Source organism: Echiichthys vipera (genome assembly GCF_963691815.1).
Source record: "Echiichthys vipera genome assembly, chromosome: 2".
Lineage (NCBI taxonomy): Eukaryota > Metazoa > Chordata > Actinopteri > Perciformes > Trachinidae > Echiichthys > Echiichthys vipera.
The window spans coordinates 11531133-11549154 of NC_139827.1; the positions used below are offsets into that span (position 1 = coordinate 11531133).

General features: G+C 39.2%; 1 protein-coding gene across 1 annotated transcript in view; it reads left to right on the plus strand.

The window, feature by feature from the left end:
• inpp4b (inositol polyphosphate-4-phosphatase type II B) overlaps positions 1 to 18022 on the plus strand; it is a gene marked incomplete at its 5' end in the record, with an annotated part of 91569 nt that overhangs the window by 28737 nt on the left and 44810 nt on the right. The window contains 3 exons of the mRNA XM_083936813.1: positions 1554 to 1623; positions 5722 to 5869; positions 13090 to 13220. Of these exons, the coding sequence (XP_083792939.1) occupies positions 1554 to 1623; positions 5722 to 5869; positions 13090 to 13220 (349 nt within the window). The remainder of the gene's footprint in view (positions 1 to 1553; positions 1624 to 5721; positions 5870 to 13089; positions 13221 to 18022) is intronic.

The window sequence follows — 18022 nt, forward strand, 5'->3', positions numbered from 1 at the left end:
ATAGCAATCCGTCCGTACTCGTGTCATTGACTACCGGGCCTAATGTTGGCTGAATTAGCTTGTTAGTAGTTTTTGTTAGTTTGGTCAGTGACGGTTGTTATTTAAGTTGGCAAAATACATGCTTTTATCCACCTGTCTGAAAACCAAGACCCATCGTTACAAAAATTAGGAAGAATTTGGTTAATAGATCTGTCACCGTAACAGACAGTAAGGGGGTGGGACTTTGCAAATGGTCAGTTGTGGTTCATTAATTCTTGGGTAAATATTTTAAACATGGCTTGGGTTTGGGAAATTGTCCTTTCGGAAAATATGTCCAGTGGCCTGAGAATTGATTTTCTTTTCATCTCACAATTTCACAATCACCTCCCCTGGTAAGTTCACTGAAAGAACCACATCGAAGATAATGGGTCTGTCGCCAAGCAACACATTGTAATTGAAAGATTTAAACTCTGTCCAGAGCACACACAGAGCACAGGAAACGATTACTGTTTTTTTATTATCTTATTCATTTTGGTAACCTGTGGTTATTCAGTACAAGCAACATGATGTACTGTCGCTTTGATGAATGTGCTGCTTGTTGTACTGTATGTCATTTGAAATGTACTATCAGAGGATGAAACTACAATTTGTTGAGTTGATAAAGACTGAAATGGCAGTGAAGGTAGTCAATTCCCAACCCGCTTTCCAGTCAGCAAAGTCACAGCAGTGTGTTTTCCCTCAGCTGTCACCTGCTGTGACATCACTGATTGCAATGAAGGCATAAGTGCAACATTCTTGAAAATTTGAACTAAAAGAGAGCAGAGAAAACAACAGCTGTTTGCTCTGTGTGGTTCCATGTGGGTCTAGTCTTTAAATGTAGAGTCTGAAAAGTCCATACAAAAAATATGAGTTCACACATTTAACCATTCATGCATTATATCTGTAGTTATTATTAAAAATTCAGCTATATTATACAAATTTGTGTTTAGAGTTTTATGCTCCATTTCAGTAAAAAAATATATATATATGATGGTTTAAAATCTGCCCACGCTAGCTAGGATTAAATTAGCTATATTTGACACAGCTATTGCAGTGCTCGTTCGGAGTAGGACGATTACTTGGCCCAAGGAAGCGCTAATCATCCAGTCAATTACACAACTGACTACACAACAACTGCACTCCTTTGGGTCCTCAGCGATACAACCGCAAAGTGTGGAGTTGATTGGCTGAACAGTCCTGAGATATGTGAAGGACAGTCATACATGTATACATAGACAGACAGACAGACAGATTCGTTGATTATAGTTAGATACTTAGAGGAGCTGCTGACTGCAGGCTCGACATTGTTTTTATATTGCTTCTGACTGACAAAACTAACTTGGGATTTACATACTTTATCTGCCACAAAGCTGTAAGATGAATTATTGGTGCTTGATTTTCTTGTGGGTGTGGTTACCTCCATTGTACTTCATAAGTAATAGTCATGATCAAAGCCCTTCTGGTGTTCAGGAAAATACTATTATTATATTAATATTTTCTCTCGGTTTGTCTCCTTCTGTTCTTTTCCTTTCCAGTGTCCCTTGGTTTGTGAGTCTGCGTCTCATGCCTGCATCGACAGAGAAAATAACCCCCTGACAGGGCCAGGTATGATTCATACTGTTGGGAACGGGTTTCAGTTATTATCAATTATCAAAGATCAATAATGGGCATTAATAATAACGGGGCACCACCCTGGAAGCAGAGATCAATAACTGGACAGTCTCAAAAGAAGGTGTTCACTTAAAAATGTCAATATTTTTGCTATTTTACATTTATGAAGTAAAGTGTTGAATCTGGGCACTGACCAGTCACAGCCATTGCAATACACATATACACAAATAATTACAGACAACTGCTCATACAAGTAAAAAATTTGTTTATATAATTTTAGCAATGGTGATAAATAAAAAAGAATACTTTAATTAATAAACATCTGTTCTACAACTAAAGCAAACAAGCAGCCAAAGGCACTACCACTGCTATAAAAGTATAAAAGCAATAAACAAGCATATGGCGCCTGTAAGGGTGTATGTGTGTGTATGAGACAAAGAGAAAGGACATGAGTGTGGCTAAGTTATGTGACAGTTCCGAACGGTGACTGGACCACGAAAGCTTTAAACGAAGCAATGAAACACATAATAGAGGACAGATAAGATAATGTGTTATGCTACCACGTGTCAATGCATCTAAGATGTGGGTAAAGATGTCTGTGTGTGGTTTAGTAAGGAAAGAGGGAGAGAGGGAGAGAGAGAATTCAAAGCACAGTAGCTCAGACCACCGCAAAACAACACAACATCTGGCTTTCCTATCACTCAGTCACCTAAACTGAGAATACGGTTCTTGGTGTGTCACTGGTCCTCTAAATTGATCAAATGCAGCCTGCTGGCTTTAAACAATGACAGAAACCCACACGTGTAGAATCTCAGCGGCGTGAGAAACACATTCAATGTAACTGTAATTACACACAGAAACAAGCAGCAAGGAGTCCGTAGTATAACATACAGTAAGGTTTACATAGCCATAACCACAACAAAGTCCATTGTGTAGCGAACTTACAGCGGCCAGCTGGTCCTCTTTTAGAACAGCAGAGGTAAACAGCTGCAGTCTACTTGACTAAGGAGCGCCGGGTTTAGAAGTTATTCTGCACCGTCTTTGAAAAGGCTTCCTTTCAGATGAGATCACTTGGTTGCTATGTGATTACACTGGATCCAAAAACAGTCTGTTACTCAGTCTGCAAGGTAAGATTGTTAAGAGTTTGATGCGTGCCTCCTATAGCGACATTAGTAACCATGGAAAGACAGGGTGGTGTGTGTGTGAGGTGGCTCTTATGATGCATGTAGGCCTCTCTCTTTGTTGGAGACAGCCACATGGTCGGACTGTATGTATATTTTGTTTCTTTGTCTACTCTTGGGGGGGGGGGGGGGGGGGTATTATTACAGGAGAAATGCTGAAACTCCCCCTGTAATGGCCTCAAAAGACAGCCTGAAATAATTCACCTGACTGTTATTGTAATGCCATTTTGTGCTAATTAGCATCTTTCTTTATCTAAAAGTCCCTTTACCGTAGATGTATATCAAGTTGACCTTGAACTGCCTTTTTCCATTAACAGGATCTCTGGAATATCCTATTTGATTTCAGAAGTTGTATTTTTTCCTGCCTGCTTTGATTGAATAGGAGTCTTGGTGTTTTTGGCATGGAGAAAGAATAGTGGGAGGCAATGAGGTAAACCCTCACGATTCTTTATGGACCTGCTGAAGACAAGCACTAAACACCATGCTAGCTGTGTGTGAGATTAATTAAGTGGCAACCCAGAAAGCTAGCTCTCTCACTGGAGAGAGAAATGTAGAGAATCCATGAAAGATATGTAGACAGAAAATGGTGTTGAATCTTCACAGCCCTTGTTCAGAGGACACAGCAGCCCTACTCCTGTCGTCATGGTGTCATTGTCACTTACTGTTTCTACTGTGATTAGCTAGTGAACTGCAGCCATGTTTGCAGGTGCACATCTGTAGCCCGTCAAAACAATACCCTCCCTGCAGACCCTGCCAGATTGAGTAATGCAATTTACTCTTCCACTTTTATTACCTTTCAAAATGAGCATGCAGAGAGCAGGGAGAGAGGGGAGCCCACGCACAGCACGTCTGGGGAAGTCATTTTCTTAAGAGGTGTGGGGAAGGGAAGCAGAGGTGCCTGATTGGTGGTCAGATTAGTGTGGTGGCAGGAGGGAGTTCAGGGGTTAATCTGCTTCCCTGACCGAGGTGGATGTCCGCAACTGTCCCTCTTCAGGTTAAGGTTGTGCCTTTATACCCTTGTCCCTTGCTCTCCATTTCTTTTTGTCATCAATATGGGGTGATTCCAGGGCCAGGCTTAAACTTCATCATCATTAATTTCAACATTAACTTCAACAGTGTAGAAAAAAAATAATAAGACTCTCAATAGTCTATTTGGCTAACAGTTATTGTCCTTCTAAGGAGAACTACTGTATGTTTGTACCTGGGTTTTTGCATATTATGATGTAACAGAAACAAACCATTGCTGTTTTGATGCAGAACATGTTTTTGTAAGTAAATAAGGATATTTGCTAAATAGTGACAGAAACATTTTGTGCAGAGGGAAGTTTGCCATATGTCCTCTTAGAAATGTCATACCAGATGTTGTTTAATTTCCGTGGTGCTCATCATGGTTACTGTATACGGCCATTAGTTTGTTCATTGTAATCCCGTCGAGTGCATCATTGTTACTTTACATTTGTGGTGATGTCTAGATGGTAACCATAGATATGTGAAAGGAAATCTTGCTAGACTCCAACCTGTGGATTAATACATGTTTGCACCAAAACAGGTTACGTGTAATTGGCGCAAAATGAACTGCAGTGCCCACGTTCATATTATTGCAGAAACATATCACCCTTTGGCACAGAGAAATTAGCTTCTGTACGATATATCAGGCGTAAGCTTCACAGACAGTATTTGTTACTACGAGCAATTTGTTTTAGAATTTTCATGGGATTTATTGGAAATTACAGACTATAGCCAGAAAAGCATGGGATAATGTTTGCTAAAGAAAGTGATCTGTACATTGCAAATCAACAAAAGGTCCTTTACATTTGTGTTGATGGTGCTGGAGACAGTTGTTAAAACCAACCAGCCAAGACTCTTCATGATGACATTGCATCTTATATTAATATCCTCTGACTACATAAGAACTCTCAGTGTAGACCACCTTCTTGAACCCTTTTGCATTGAAGGGCATCACTGAACTTAAATACACAAGGACAAATGACGTAGCACCACCAGGATTAATGACTTCAGCACTTAGACAGATGACTTCGAAAAAAAGGACAGTCTGGGGCCACATCAGGGTACAGTGCAGTAGGAAGGGTTTGGTAGGGGGAGTGTTCTCTGTGCTGTCAGCAGGAGCAGAAGTCTGGCTCCCACTTTTCAATTCAAGCGAAAACATTCTCCTGGTGCTGTGCATGTTTGACTGCCTACAGTGAGATTATCAACGTTTCACCCCGGGTGCTTCAGCTCCGACTTATTGAGTGACTTCCTTTATGACTGCAGCTCTGGAAACGAAAAAGGAGTGGTAAACACTGTCAAAAGCACACAGCTTTCTTGCCCCTTGCTGCCAGCATGCAGATAAGAGCATTAAAGTATTACTGCTTTTCGTTTCCAGCCTTCGATTGCTGCTATTAGCCACTCTCTGCAAAAATGACAAAGATGGGGCTGAATCTGTATAGGTCTAAATGGTGGAGCTAAGTGGTAAGGTTAGCAAACAAAGTTTCAGAATGAGTCAACTCTCTCAGACCGACTGTCATATAAACAATGTAATTAATTCAAATGGATATGAGGGAAATAATAAGGCAAAGATTAACAGGATGAGGTCTCAGTATTTCAGTCAGTATTCTAGCGCTGCCTCAGAAGTAGAAAGAGAGAAAGAGAAATGCTTTGGAAGATGAAAAACACCTTATCTATGCAGACACAGTTATTGATTATAGAATATGATTTGTGCTTCATATCTCATGTTACTTTTGAATGGCTACCATCTGTAGCGTCCTTTTGACAAAGATGATTTAGATCTTCTGTTTTCCCTTTGAAAAATGTAAACAGCCAGAATGATCTTTGATTGAGAATGTGGTGCATTTGCTGCTGCGTCAGATGGTTCAATATACCTTTTTTCCCTTCCTCTGTCTTCCTCTTTCAGTGTTCAAGAACCCAATATGCAAGGTGTACAGATTTCAAACAGTCGACAGCAAGTGGATGCTTGTGCGGGAACAAATGGAGGAGTGCACGTTATCCTTTAGCATCCCCAAACAGCTGCTCTCACTATATATTAAGGAGGATATGAGCAGGTAAGTCACTCTGAAAACATATTGATCCTGTTGATGTCACTGCCAGCTTTCTCATTGCATCAGATAGCTCTTCTCCATGTTTGTGCAGGAATCAGGTAACCAGCCAATGGTGAACAATCACAAGTTCAAAGTAAAACCAGGTGTTACCTCATTATGTGTACAGTAGGTGTGTGAAGTTTCTAGACCGGCGTTCCCAATCCAGTTCAACGATGTAAATGATTGTTTAAAAGTTCCGCCTATATTTGGAGAGGAGTGAATTATTCAGATCTGCTTAACACTTCAAAAGAGGATCATATGCCCATGAATTCAGAAAACGACAACGATTACCCTCTTTCCACCCACAGCCTTTTTGTTGCAGGGCTGTTGCACCTATATTACTTCCCATTGTCTGTGTGAAAGGTACAGAGACGGAATGGGGGGAGAGATCTGTTGCACCTCTGAGCTGGCAGCGGAGGTAGTTACAGAATAGTCCGAACCACCAACCTCTTTCTCTCTCTCCCTCCCCCAAACATGCGTGTGCGCTGGTTCCATTGCAGTCTACCTCTGTCCTTCTCTTTACTAGCAGTTGCGCTATTATAATGCATAAAGTCTGCGTTTTGTGGGTCATGTTGAGTTTGAGTGGTTTACGGTGCGGATCGGCTCACACACACCACACTCTAAAACCTCTTTTTCATCCAGAATGCTGTTAGCTATGTGAAATCACAACTGGGGCCTTTGCTTGGTTCTGTAAGAATGAACAAACGTTACGGCGTGCTGGAATACCTTAATTGTTGCAGAATCTCTATGTGAGATGGTCTATTGTCTTTTTTAAGCACACACTCATGCACACATTCTCCTAGTCCACTCATGAAGTTTTGTTAGAAGGCTCTTGGTGCTTAATCAGACAAAAAACTTAGAGGTACTCTTAATTTAGCGACACAGGTGTGGGTTGATACTACAGGTCCCTAAATGCATGGTTCCTGAGCAGCGGCTTGGTTAGAAATACACCAGAGAAGCAGCTGGTTTATCAAACTCATGAGGTCAAGTTAATAATTGGGCATTTTTCCATCATGCTGTGAGCAATCATGGTCTGACTTCATGCTGTGCACAGTGTTTTCCACAAAATGGCAGGTCTTCACTGACACTTTGATTTGCTGAGGAGCCTGTAACTCTTCATCTAACTGCTCATTGTGGCGTCTCCTTCTTGTTCCATTACTCCCTCCAGTATTTAAAACATATCCACTGTCAAAAAATGCAAAAAAATATTGTTTTGCTTTTTGGATTATAACTCGACAGAGGGTCACACACTTTGAGATCTTTTACTAGGAGGAATTCCCACTTCTGGTATTCAAACTAGATTTTCTCGCGAAAACATGCCAGAAGTGACACAGGACATAGGTAATGCCACGCACCACCTCCAGGTTGTTGGTGGCTGATTTTCAGCGATAACACAAAGAAGAAAAAGAAAAGAAGGTTCAGGGGGTATTGTGGTTGGCAACTGTCCACACATCTTTGCCAGTTATAGATTGTTTCCTAACCCTGGTCCTTGTTTTGTTCAGAGATTATGCATCTGTAATAACATACCATAGTCCCTACCGTCAAGTTCGACCACTGTTGTCTAGGCATATCATTCCTTAACTGGACTGTTGTCCCTGGCAACCCCTTCTCATACTTAACGCGCAAAGGCATCCATACACACACACACACAGACACACACACACAGTGCTTCAGATGATGTCTTTATACTCCATTAAATACAAAGAACGGGAGACTTTGATGAACTTAGTCGTGGAAGAAGAGTTTGTTTTATAATCAGTGTGCACATTAAGGGTCACACAGTGCAAGGACACATTGAAAAAATGTACACACAAATGTAATCATACCCTCCAACACACAGATAGAAACAGAAACAATCGCAGTTGTTATTGACCGCTTGACTAGACAAGCTTTGTTAACAGTTTTCCTGCAGACCATGGTTACCTCTCAGTATTTCTCACCCTACTTTCTGTTTAAATAGAAGACGATCTTCTCTGCAAACTGATCATTTAAATCACAACTAAATTTAGAAGACAATTATAGAATATTTATTAAATGTCTTATCTGTATAGTACAGCTCATGAGCACACAGCTGGCTTCAAATAATGACTACTATATACAATGTTTGTATATAAACTGGCATGTGTACCACATTTCCAGCTCGGTCGCTTAAGCACCTCTCCTATAATCCTCTTTAAATGTTGTCTTTGTCCACGGTGCTTCTCCATTTAGCCGATTCTGTGAGCCTGCCGTTCACTGGTGCTAGCTCTGTGTTTTTAATGATTCAGTTAGTGCTGCAAAGTTGTGAGTGCAGCAGTGGATGGTGGGTGGCTTAGTTTGCTTCCCTACTCTGCGATAATCTTGGATGATTTTCCCTTTTGTTTGTTCACTTTGATTTCTAAAGTCATGTTTTAATATTATTCTGGGAACACAGAGGTGGCCGTCTTTTTCTTCTATCCTCCAGTGAAGACGCTGTGAGTCCTCGTGTAGTGTGTTTGTGTGTAAAGATAATTAACAAGTGTGTGGTAAAATGTCAGTGTGTGGGTGATGATTAAACCTCATTCATTAAGAGTTGTCTGGTTTCTCATTAATGGAAAAAAGCATGCCCCACTTCTCTTCCTGTTAATAAATAAGCACTGTGATTGTGTATCAAGATCATACAGGTGACATCTTGACATCCGGCTTCACGGCTGGCAATTGTTCTGTACATAAAGGAGCAGTATTAATGACTGTTGGATGGATTTTTTTCAAAACGTGCTGCAGTATTGTAAAAGAAGAGTTTGCTCTTCAGTCCTCCCACACACAAAGCCCTATGTGATAAAATTGAACTTGTATTGTAACGCACCATGAAATAAAGGTGCCCACATGACAGGTCTTTGCTCTTTGGGAAATACCGTATATATTCTGTTGTCCCAGTCATCTGTACAAGCTAATTGTTGTCATTGTTCTACTTGATTTTTGTCAATCATTTAATTTTCTAATATCTGCATAATATTACGGTCAAAAAAAAGGTCTAAAGGATGTCTGCTACTTTGTCTTTAAATCAGTTCCCAATCATTATTTTGTAGACTTTTTTAATCCTTAGTACTGTTATCCATTTATTCCTTTTTCTTCCTTCCATTGTTTTCTTCTGTCCATCCTCTTTTTTATTTTTTTTTTATTTTTTTTATCTACTTAGTTGTTAACACATAGTCTACGTAAGTGGAGCAAGCATACTGCAATTGTTTGTTTAATGTGATTGTTTGTAAAGTATTATTATTATTATTATTATTTATGAATCATTTTAGTTATTCAGTTACTTTAGGAAGATGTGTTTAGATAATATTTTATAACACTTGGGGTGAGGGATGATTGGGAAAAGATTGTATGGATGTGGTATTCTTGAGAATATACTATCACAAAAATCAGCTCCCTCACTGTTGAAACTTATCAGGCATTACAAATAAATGTTGTGCAAACCTGCCAAATATGTGGCAGGGTTGTTGTCAAACCAAACACACACACACACACACACACACACACACACACACACACACACACACACACGTATATATGCTGTTTATAATGTCAACAAACCCTAAACAACAACAAAATATCATCAACAAACTTACTAATAATCATCCATAAACAATGGGGCAAGGAAAGGGGGTTTAGAGTATTATAAGAGTATGAATATAGTAAAATTAATATTACGAAATTAAGCCCAATTTGAGTGTCAGTACAGTATTCATATACAGTATGAATTTAACAGGTTAGTGTATTTGAACCTTGTAAACATGTGCAATTTTAACTTGCAATTAAATCCTACTGTAAATTATTAAATATTACATTCACAGTGTGTTCTCCACTTTTCAACCAAGGACAAAAAACTGAAATATTTTCTTAGGTATAAACTGTTTATTAGAGCACTTTTTTCAAATATCTGCTGTTACATGGAGCACCGAAGGACCTGATTGACATTGTGTCTCTTTTTTTACATGCATATAGTTTATCAGCCTACACTTGCTCTTATCTCGCCTTTCTCCAATCACACCTTTGCTCTTTCCAGACAATAGACCTCTGATTAAGGAGGTATTAAGGAGGTGATACGGTATCTCTCCACCCACCATCCAACTGCCTTATCACCCTCATTTAGCAAGCAGAAATGTTTCTCCATCATTTTATCCCTTATCTATTATTTAGACCTGGATCATCCACTCTGACCTCCACTCCACACTTTTCAACACAATTTAACCGATATCCCAGGAGACAATAGTCCACTTTGACACAGATAGCAATGGCTGTGAGGTAAAGTTAAAGGTTATAGATAATCGTGGAAGGTTGCAATCTCTTAAAGAGCATTGTAGCAATCTAGTACCACGTATCATTTGCTATATAACCAGAAAATTACAGCATTTGTTAAAATGACCCATCTATGGTATTATGGGTCATTTCACTTCCTCTTCCTCTTCAGTAGCTGAGAAATCTACGTCAACGCTGGCGCCCATTAGCATGCAGCAATGAAAGAGCAGTGATTATTTTATTTTTTTCCCTTTTTAAGCATGGATGCTAGATCTTTTTCTTTTTAACCATTCTAATTTATGAGCAATGCTGATCTAATTTCTGGGGCTTTTCCAAAAAAACAGCTTTTGAATAAACATGTAATACTCGCAATATAGACCAGTAAATTCATGATTGGTCTCTGTTTAAATCCCTGAAGGTTTTAAGCACTATTTATCCGCCAAACGTGATAAATATGCTTCCTTCGATTAACCTAAAATCACACGCATGCCTGTGCTGCTGCCCGTCCTGCTGCCCATGGTATTGTAAGCTTCCTTTGCTCATGGTAATCGGAAATGTACTTCCTTTGTGAGGACGGCTCCTGTCTATTTCCCTATGCTATAAGCTTAACTTACATACAACCACCTGCAGTGTGTGTTTGCTGAGTCACCCAGCATGTGGTGCCCCTCTGCCCAGAGGTTGTTTCCAGCTGCATGTTGTTTGGAATTAGAGGAAAAGCTATAAGGAAAATGTCTCGTAAGTGATCTACAAGCTGGTTCAGTAGTTGCAGCCAGGTCAAAATGTTTGCTTTATGTGTCAGTGGTTAGCTGATTGCATACTGTGCTGAGGTGTGTGTCAGCTCATTCAAACTCTAATAAACAAAGACACATTTTTTTCAATAACCTCTATTGGTATCAACCCATGCAGATCATTTTGGTTTAATTTGCCAGGTTTTGACCTCCCTGAGATTTCTGCCTCTCCCCTTATATATCAGAGGTGAAAGGAGTGTCTTTGTTTTATTTACTATAGTATGGACAATACTGCATTTCTTGGGCTGATATTTTATATCTATATTTAAGAGAGAACTCTGATAACTATGTTTTTAATTTTTCCTTTAATTATGCGACCAAGATACATACTAAGCAGGACATTTTACATGTGATAAATCAACCTGTCAGTGCTCTCTGCTAACCAACTATGTTATGGAGATGCTGATCCTGAACTACCTCAAACCTATTTTGGCATTCTGTACTGCAATTTTGTATTACTTACTATGATCACTGCAAGGAAACAGGAGCAGGGATTGGGAAGTGACAATACTAACTATCCCCTGTAGAAGAAAGTAGACTTCAAGCCTATAGGCAGAGGTGGGGCTTTTGAAAAGCTTACAACAACAACAACAGCAGCAGCAGCAGCAAGTAGCATAGTAGCTTCAGGTGACTGGTGTAGCAGTAAGCATGCAGCAAAAGAGGGAGCAGAGCTCTGACTGTTTAAGTAAAGCACCTTGATTAAAACGGTGCGTTTGGTGTATTATGCAGTGAGGAGACTATGCCATGTGTATGTTGCAGCGGACTTGATTTTGACAGCCTGACCTTCCTCACAGACCTCGCTTCATTAAGCTTATATCGGCCAATGCATCAGTCTAGCTCTAGTGCTAACAGTTTTTTAAAAATTGTCATTTTAAAAATTTCCACCAAATCATGTCTTTCCAGAAACAATGTTTGTGGATAATTTAAAGGTCTTGCTGTGAACAGTTTCTATTGGAACTACATTCTAAGAGATTTAAGATATAGTAAACTGCTCCCAGCATAGCTACATACCACTACAGATGCATCAAAAAATATGGTGGTTTTTTTTTTTGTAACTTGGCTGAAACCAACCCCTTTTTACTATTGTGGGTTTGATCATATGTATGATACATATGACCTTGACACTCCCTCTCTCTGTCTCTCTCTCATTCTCTCTCTCTCTCTCTCTCTCTCTCTCTCTCTCTCTCTCTCTCTTTCTCTTACACTTTTCTATTGTACTCTGCTGTGTATTGAAGTACATCAAAGTCATATAAAAATAGCTTACTTACCTAGAGAAGACCAGGAAATAGTCTGGAGACGCTATCAGCGCCCAACACTTTGTTGTAGTAGTTGAACTACAACAAAGAAATAACTACTACATTATGCATTCAAGCAATTATGCCTGGTCTTAACAATGAGTTAAACCAACGCGCATGCAGCCTTTCATTTTAAGACATACCACTGTGCAAAATGTATGAGGTATAATCACTGAAAATTGGGCTCGTTATCATGAAAGCAATGCATATGACCATGTATTTGTTATCATGAGTACTATGTTGAACCTCCTTCAGCCTCTAATTTCTATACTATAATAATACATTTGATGATGCTGGAGGGCTGGTGAATCTGAATATCTGTCCATCTGATATTGCCTTTCAGATGCAAATCATGAGCCAGTGAAAGAGGCTGTCCTTCCGAGTAGGAAATCAGCTCTCAGCACACAGACACACATGCACACATGCACACACTTATGCACAGCCACTATCATTTCCTAAAGAAGATGATTTTGGCCTTAGGCTGCAGGCACAACTAAATGAAAGACAGGCAACGGGTCACTCTAGTGACATCAGTAAAGGATGGGTTTATTTCATACGTCATGGTAAAAGAATGGCGGGTGCAGGGGAGGAATTTAATAGGGGAGTGAATACTTAGGCACCAGCTTCTAGCCTTAGGTCCAGAAATGTGTTTAGTACGTGCTTCAGGACGTTACTGTGTGCGCATGTTTTTCTGTTTAACCGGAATTGTTAATCGTTTTTTATACCCTAACTAGAAAACTAGCAGCAAAAAAAGCTAGCCAGGATGTGTGGACTGCATTGTTGATTTGTTTAATATCCATTCAAACCACAAAGGTCTTCATAGATCTGTGTTTATCTGTAGGGTGCAGGACCTGAGGGAGCTGGGGGAGCTTTCTCCTCATTGGGACAACTTAAGAAAAGAGGTGGTGACACAATACAGAGGAATCATCAACTCCTACCAGGAGACTTTGGCTGACCTGGACAAGATAACTGGTATGACTGCACCTGCTGCTAAATTTTGCATTCATACCCGTGTCCACACATGCATCCATGCACACACGTACAAAAACCAAGATGTTTGGAGTTTCCTTTGTTTCATTGCTTTCCTGGCTGGCTTTGTTCAGATATGATTGTCTGTGTTTTCTGTTCAAGAACATAAAAAATAAATCTCTTTTCATCATCGTTAGTCTAGATTTACAGAAAAACTCATAAACACTGTTGTACTGTGGAAAAAGTAGAGCACATGTATGAGGTTTACAGATGGTACTACTTATCAATATACCAACTCTTCCTCTTCTCAGTAAAACATTTTTGCTGAGAAATTTGATTTGTGACGCTTGTGTTGAAAATAATCTCTTAATGTAATCTGTGGTCGTTAAATATAGAGACATTATGGAAGTAGTGAAAGGACTGAGGTGTTTAATGTCTGTAATCTGAACCCACCTGTCCCTTTTGAATCTGTTATAACCCAATCATAGCTCAAATAGAGGTCAGCAATACCAAAACAGAGGACAGGTTTAAGTTTAAAGTTGGATTCTGGGTGATTTGTGTCAATGGAAAGCTCAGTGAGAGGTTGTTTCATTAGCACATCATTTCATTTCAGAGAGGTTTCATCAGGGGCAATTGAAATGTTCCTGCCCATGTGCCTTTTCTGAGTTTTATTAAACGTTTGCAATGCACATAAAAAAATGATGCAAATCTCTGCCATGTGCACACAAAAACATGAGTCTTGCATCTCATTTACAAATATTCTGTGTTCTACTTGGTATGCAAATAATTTTGCACACTTTTTGCAAATTTTTGACATAATGAAATTAATCCACGCACTTAGCTCTAATGTGAACACAGAAAGTAATTAGGCTGTTCTTCATTTATGTATTCAGAAAAATGAAGGGGATTTATTTGCTGTGTTTAGTTCCATCACTCAAAATCAGGATGAAAACCACTACTACATCTGAACATACATACTGTATTGTATATACAGTAGTTTTTGTCCTTATACACGGACACGCATGAAACATTTTGTTGTACAAGACAACATACTTTTGTACATTATCTGTCTCTGTAATCAGCTAAACTTTTAAAAATGAAAATAATATTAGCAAATAGAAAACATTAAAGCTCGAAAACTGATCAATCACTATGGGTTTGTTTTTTCCCCTCACTATAATCCCCTCCTATGCATATTCTAGTTTCCTATGGGAGTTAGGAACATTATGGCTACTGATTAATTTAACTCCGATATACTTTCATCCCTATAATGAGATGTTTGTCTCTGCTGCTTCTGCTTTGCCCAGCTGATAAGAGATGATGTTGGCTAAGCCTCTGCACTGCCTTTCTGAGCTCTGAGGGAGGGAGTTGAGGGCTAAGGGGAATTGATAATGTGGTACTGGTCATTATGGTTTCTGACAAGTCCCTTGTGTGGTGCAGATGCTGCAATACACAAAAGAAACCCAGCCCAACTCAGTGTAACCCAGCACTGTGTTAATTTGAAAGGATGACAGATGTCGCTAAACAAGTTGTGTGGCCAAATTACTGCAGATTAATTATTGATAACTAATATCAGTAAACAAAAAGTAGAGACACAAAGAGTGTGGAGGTGGTTTGAGTGTGAAGACCAGGGTAAGCAAAGACAGGGAAATGAGGAATCACAAGATTGTTTCTCAAATGATGACAAATAAAACCAATGAGTGGCATCTGTCAAAAGAAAAGTTAAAGGGGACATATTATGCTCATTTTCAGGTTCATACTTACTGTATATTTTTGGTTTCTACTAGAACATGCTACTGTACATGTTTTAATTTTTTTAAAAACACTATTTTTCTCATACAGTTGCGTCTTGTTGAACAACACATCTTATCTTTATATACACAGAGTTCCCCCCCGCTCACAAACCGATAAACTGCCACAAGATCCGTCAGACAGGGTTGTTTTGCTTGTGTAGACTGGGTGTCGTTCAACTGTACTGCCGTCACTGCAGTGACACATGGGCACTGCTCAATCCGCTTTTAAATTAATCTTAAATTTTTCCATTTATTCTCTGGTTTTAGCTAGCTAACTATGCTATCAGTTTATTAGTTCATAACGTTCAACACAGTGATACTTATTGTGCAAACGAATTCGTCAGCTGTTATATGTGCATATCATGGCTATGAATTAATCAGATTGCTTGATATCAGCTACCCATTTTATAAATGTATTCACCCTCTGTCTGAAACGGTCCATTTTAGAGCCTGCCTCTTCAAGCCCCCCTGGGATCTTAAATATACAAAAATCCACAAGCAAGTATGTTTTTCAAGCTTTTACGCACGCATTTCTATCATATTTTATGGCATTTCTGGTCTTTAAATAACAATGCAAACTGAATGGGAGGAGCTAAAACATACAATAGTAGGAAGAGTATAGAGTATTTTCTACATTTTTAATTATGTTTTAAAAATAGTCGTGTTTTGCATGTTTGCACGTAGCTATGCAGGTTGCTGTCCTTCATTAGGATTTTTCATGCAGTTATATTCATTAGGGTCTGAATCAAATATGCATATAATTTAAGGACAATCTTGTAGAGGGATGTTCATGTGCAAAAGAATAATCAGTGGCCTGTGAACATTTCATAGTTCAGATGTAGGTTGTTGTTATTTTTCTGGTATTTAGTTTTTTGTAAGAACAGAAATAAAGACAAAGTTGGTAGAAAAGGCAGGTGGAGAAAGAAGAGAAACAGTCCTCTGGGAGGTTGAGTTATAGTGCCCATGTTCAAATTCCATTTAATCAATTTTTAATGATGAGCTGACCTCAGCAAACACTTAAGATGCTCTAATAACTGTATTCCATTAATACATTAATCATCCCTACTTTCATTGTTTACCAGCCAGCAAATTAAAGGCATAGATGTAATCCTGTTAGCGTGGCGTTTGGTGGACCTCCAATACTGCCGGCACTTCTCCACACAGAGCTGTCAGTCACTCTTTAGCTCCACTTATGGGATAACTTCAGCTTAAGGCCCTATTGTAGATTAAGGCTCATCCATTATTTTCTCTCTTTAATATCTGTACTAGAACAGTAGTCTCTGCAGTCTGCTGGCCCCAGGTAAAGATGTTCAGCTGTGTGCACAGACATTTTCTGTTTTGCTACTGCAGACATGCAAACATACTACAACATGAAAAATAGTAATAATTAAGAGAAGCACTTAAAAAAAGCTTGACTAAAACGTTAAAAGATATAAATTTGATCAAAGAGGAAAACGGGACTTGTCCAGTTCACACTTCTCTCAGGATGATTCCACTGGTCACACAGCATGTGTCCAGTCCTCCTCTATGTCTACAACATAACTATCTGTGGTTTGATTAGAAAAGCCTGCTGTGCTCTCAGTGCCGCAAGACATTGAAGATGAAACCTGCTAGACCTACAATGATCTGAAACCTAACTTACAAGACACTGTTTCCCCACTGAGATCTTTTTATTCTCTTCTTTTTCTTTTCCTCAGGCAGACATTTAAAGCTTGGTATATAGGCTGCTCTTCTTCTGAAGTATTCAAAGGACTACAGAAAAGTGTGAAAGAGCAAAGAAATGACCGGAAAGATCAAAAGAAGAGATAGTGGCCAGATGTTGGTCAGTATGCTGGCATCCAGCCCTTCTGTCAGATAGCCAGCCCACCTGTCCAAACAGATGGGGATCTGATATGGCTAATTCATCCAACCTACAATGGTCGCTAGCTTGATTAGCTTGGTCCCAAGAGCTCTATAAGAGACAGCGAGAGCCCACTGAGCAGGGATGACAGCTTAGCCATTGACTTGAATGTTAGCCTTTGAAACCAGCTCCTCCTATAGCACAGAAATGTATTGATGTACACTGAGGAGAACAGCTACCTTCTATCCGAGTGGAAGCACTTGCTCAAACAGTATATAGGTCAAGAGTTTTAATTAGCCACGCTGGCAGTTATAGATGGCAGTGTTGGTCCGTCGACTGAAATAACTCAACAACTATTGGATGAATTTCATAATTTTGTACAGACATTAATGGTCCCCAGAGAATGAAGCCTACTGACTTGTGTGATTCCATTTTGCTCTTAGCTCCACCATGAGATTGATATTTTTAGTTTTTAAGTTTTGGATTATTTGTAGGATTTCTGTGAAATGCGCTACAAATATTAAAGGTCATGTCATCTGGTTAACATTTAACCTGCAAAACTAATGTTAGCATACTGACCTGCTCAACGGAGATGGTAAACATTACCAGCAGTGTTGGGTAAGGTTACTTTTAAAAGTAACTTGTTACATTAAAAGATTACTGACATTGAAAGTAACTTGTTACGTTACAGTGTTACCTACTGAGATAAGTAACTAAATAGAGTACTTTTGTGTTATCATAGATCAAAACACCTTTGCAATTGCTAAAGACATGTAGCCTACTGTACGCCTATCATTTGAGATACCGACTCCATTACATCTACAGCCCAAAATATGTAACTCTGCGCGTTAATAACTGATGATAGATAGATAGATAGATAGATAGATAGATAGATAGATAGATAGATAGATAGATAGATAGATAGATAGATGCAATGACCCCTTTACAGCTCTCTATTAAAGAGGTTTTCTGCTGATTTAAATTCATCTCTGTGTCATCGCAGTGTGTGGAAATGAACGTTGTGTGGCTTCCCTCCGTGACTGCAGCTCCTACAGGTCGGAGCAGTAAGGATCCACTTTCCTGTACATACATTTACATAGAAAACCTTGAGGGCACCTGACAGGTCCATGCAAATTTATGGCTGCTAACAATTTGACATTGTGTTTGGCTGA